The sequence below is a fragment of the Sphaeroforma arctica genome (assembly GCF_001186125.1).
Source record: "Sphaeroforma arctica JP610 unplaced genomic scaffold supercont1.4870, whole genome shotgun sequence".
NCBI lineage: Eukaryota > Ichthyosporea > Ichthyophonida > Sphaeroforma > Sphaeroforma arctica.
In genome coordinates, this window is record NW_014035688.1 from 1 (window position 1) to 1,748 (window position 1,748).

At 45.7% G+C, this 1,748-nt stretch overlaps 1 protein-coding gene across 1 annotated transcript; it reads right to left on the reverse strand.

Moving 5' to 3' along the window:
* Window positions 1-260: 260 nt before the first annotated feature.
* On the reverse strand, window positions 261-1,371 carry SARC_14622 (hypothetical protein; the record flags this gene model as incomplete). Its single annotated transcript, XM_014291245.1, has 3 exons — window positions 261-429; window positions 696-1,031; window positions 1,231-1,371. Coding segments are annotated over 3 exons (646 nt in total), but the record flags the coding sequence as incomplete, so codon positions are not given.
* Window positions 1,372-1,748: the final 377 nt, after the last annotated feature.

The following is a 1,748-nucleotide window of genomic DNA, read 5'->3' on the forward strand; positions in this document are numbered from 1 at the left end:
TACAACCAGGTATGAAACCTACTAGCACAGCATACAACCAGGTATGACATAGTAAACCCTACTAGCATAGCATACAACCAGGTATCACATAGTAAACCCTACTAGCATAGCATACAACCAGGTATGACATAGTAAACCCAACTAGCATAGCATACAACCAGGTATGACATAGTAAACCCAACTAGCATAGCATACAACCAGGTATGACATGACATAGTAAACCCATCTAGCATAGCATACAACTAGGTATGACGACATACCACGATTGCTCTCGTCCAGAGAGGCCGCTTTCTCGTAGTCCTTCACGGCATCATCGTATTGCTCAGACTCCAGTTTGCACTTGGCACGACGTGTGTAAGCTTTCACGAAGTTGGGATCGAGCTCCACGCATCTGTCGCAATCTGCAATAGCCGCTTCGAACTTCTTTTGCTGTGAGTAGAAAATGTCGGGATACAGAGTTTTATAAGAATTTGTGGTCTATACTACACTATGTATTTAGCAGACAGTCGCTTGATCGGCCCTCAACGGAAAAGGTCCCGGATTCTCGGCGTATTGATGTAGCAACCACGAGTCAAAGAGATGCTTTTGCTATTCATAACCGCACGTGCATGCCCTTCCATAAGCCATGAACGTCCAAAACCACCTATATTGACAATCGTACAAAACAGTACCAAAACAATGGGACTAATTTATACCTGTTGCAGAACAGCTGCTCTGTTGCTATATAGGCGGGAGTTTGTGTATGTGTTATTCTCGTCCGCCTCGATGGCCTCCGTATATAATGCGAATGCCTCGTCGTACTTGCGTGATTTGTACGCTTCGTTGCCCGCTTTCTTACTCGCCTCCACGGCCTTGATAACCTTGCGCATATTTCGGGCCTTCGTGTGGTCCGGATGGCTCTTTAGACACTGCACCAAATGGTTGAGGGCACTGTCACAGTTACCCTGGTAGTACAGGGCCAGGCCTCTCAGATACATTGCCTCTGCGTCCTGTGCATTGTCTCTCAGGAGCGCGGCCGCATCGTTGCAGACCTACACATGTGAATTGAACATGCATATTCTTACTGAGTTTCAAAAACCACAAGCAGGCATAGTGTGTTTATATCATGCCGGAAGTACTCCTCAGCATAATGAACTACGGGAAAGAACACCAGGTAGTAGACTTATGCTGACAACTGCAACTGTCTACTTATACATGCGAATAAATCCTTCAAACGTGTGCACGGCATACCAGCTCGTATTTCTTATTGCCCAGAAGAGCTTCCAAACGCAAATAGATTGTGTTTTTGTCTCCCGGGGCCATTTCGAGGGCCTTATCGAAATTGAAAACGGCCCTGGCATAATCCTTCGACTGTAGAGCCTCCCGACCCATAGCCTCGCTTTTTTTGTATCGACCCAAAGATGCTATCTAAAATCCAAAATATATGTAAACAGATGATGAGAAGGATTTGACTGATAGGTAAGTACGGATTACACCTACGGATAAACGTCAGCTCAACGGTAGCCACAGATGGGGGCATAGGCGGCTGGGAAGACCAGCTGTTGACTCTGCAGCCGCGAAGACCAACTACCTCCGTTTACGAGACCGATAATATCATCGATGCTCTTTTTGAATTAAATCGATATACGTAAGACACGCGCCTGATCGCCACCAATTCGTTCGTGCAGCTATGTATGAATACGTTATAATTACATGCAAACAAATGCTTGAAAATAACTGAACACTATCTGAACCGCAGAGACAACATG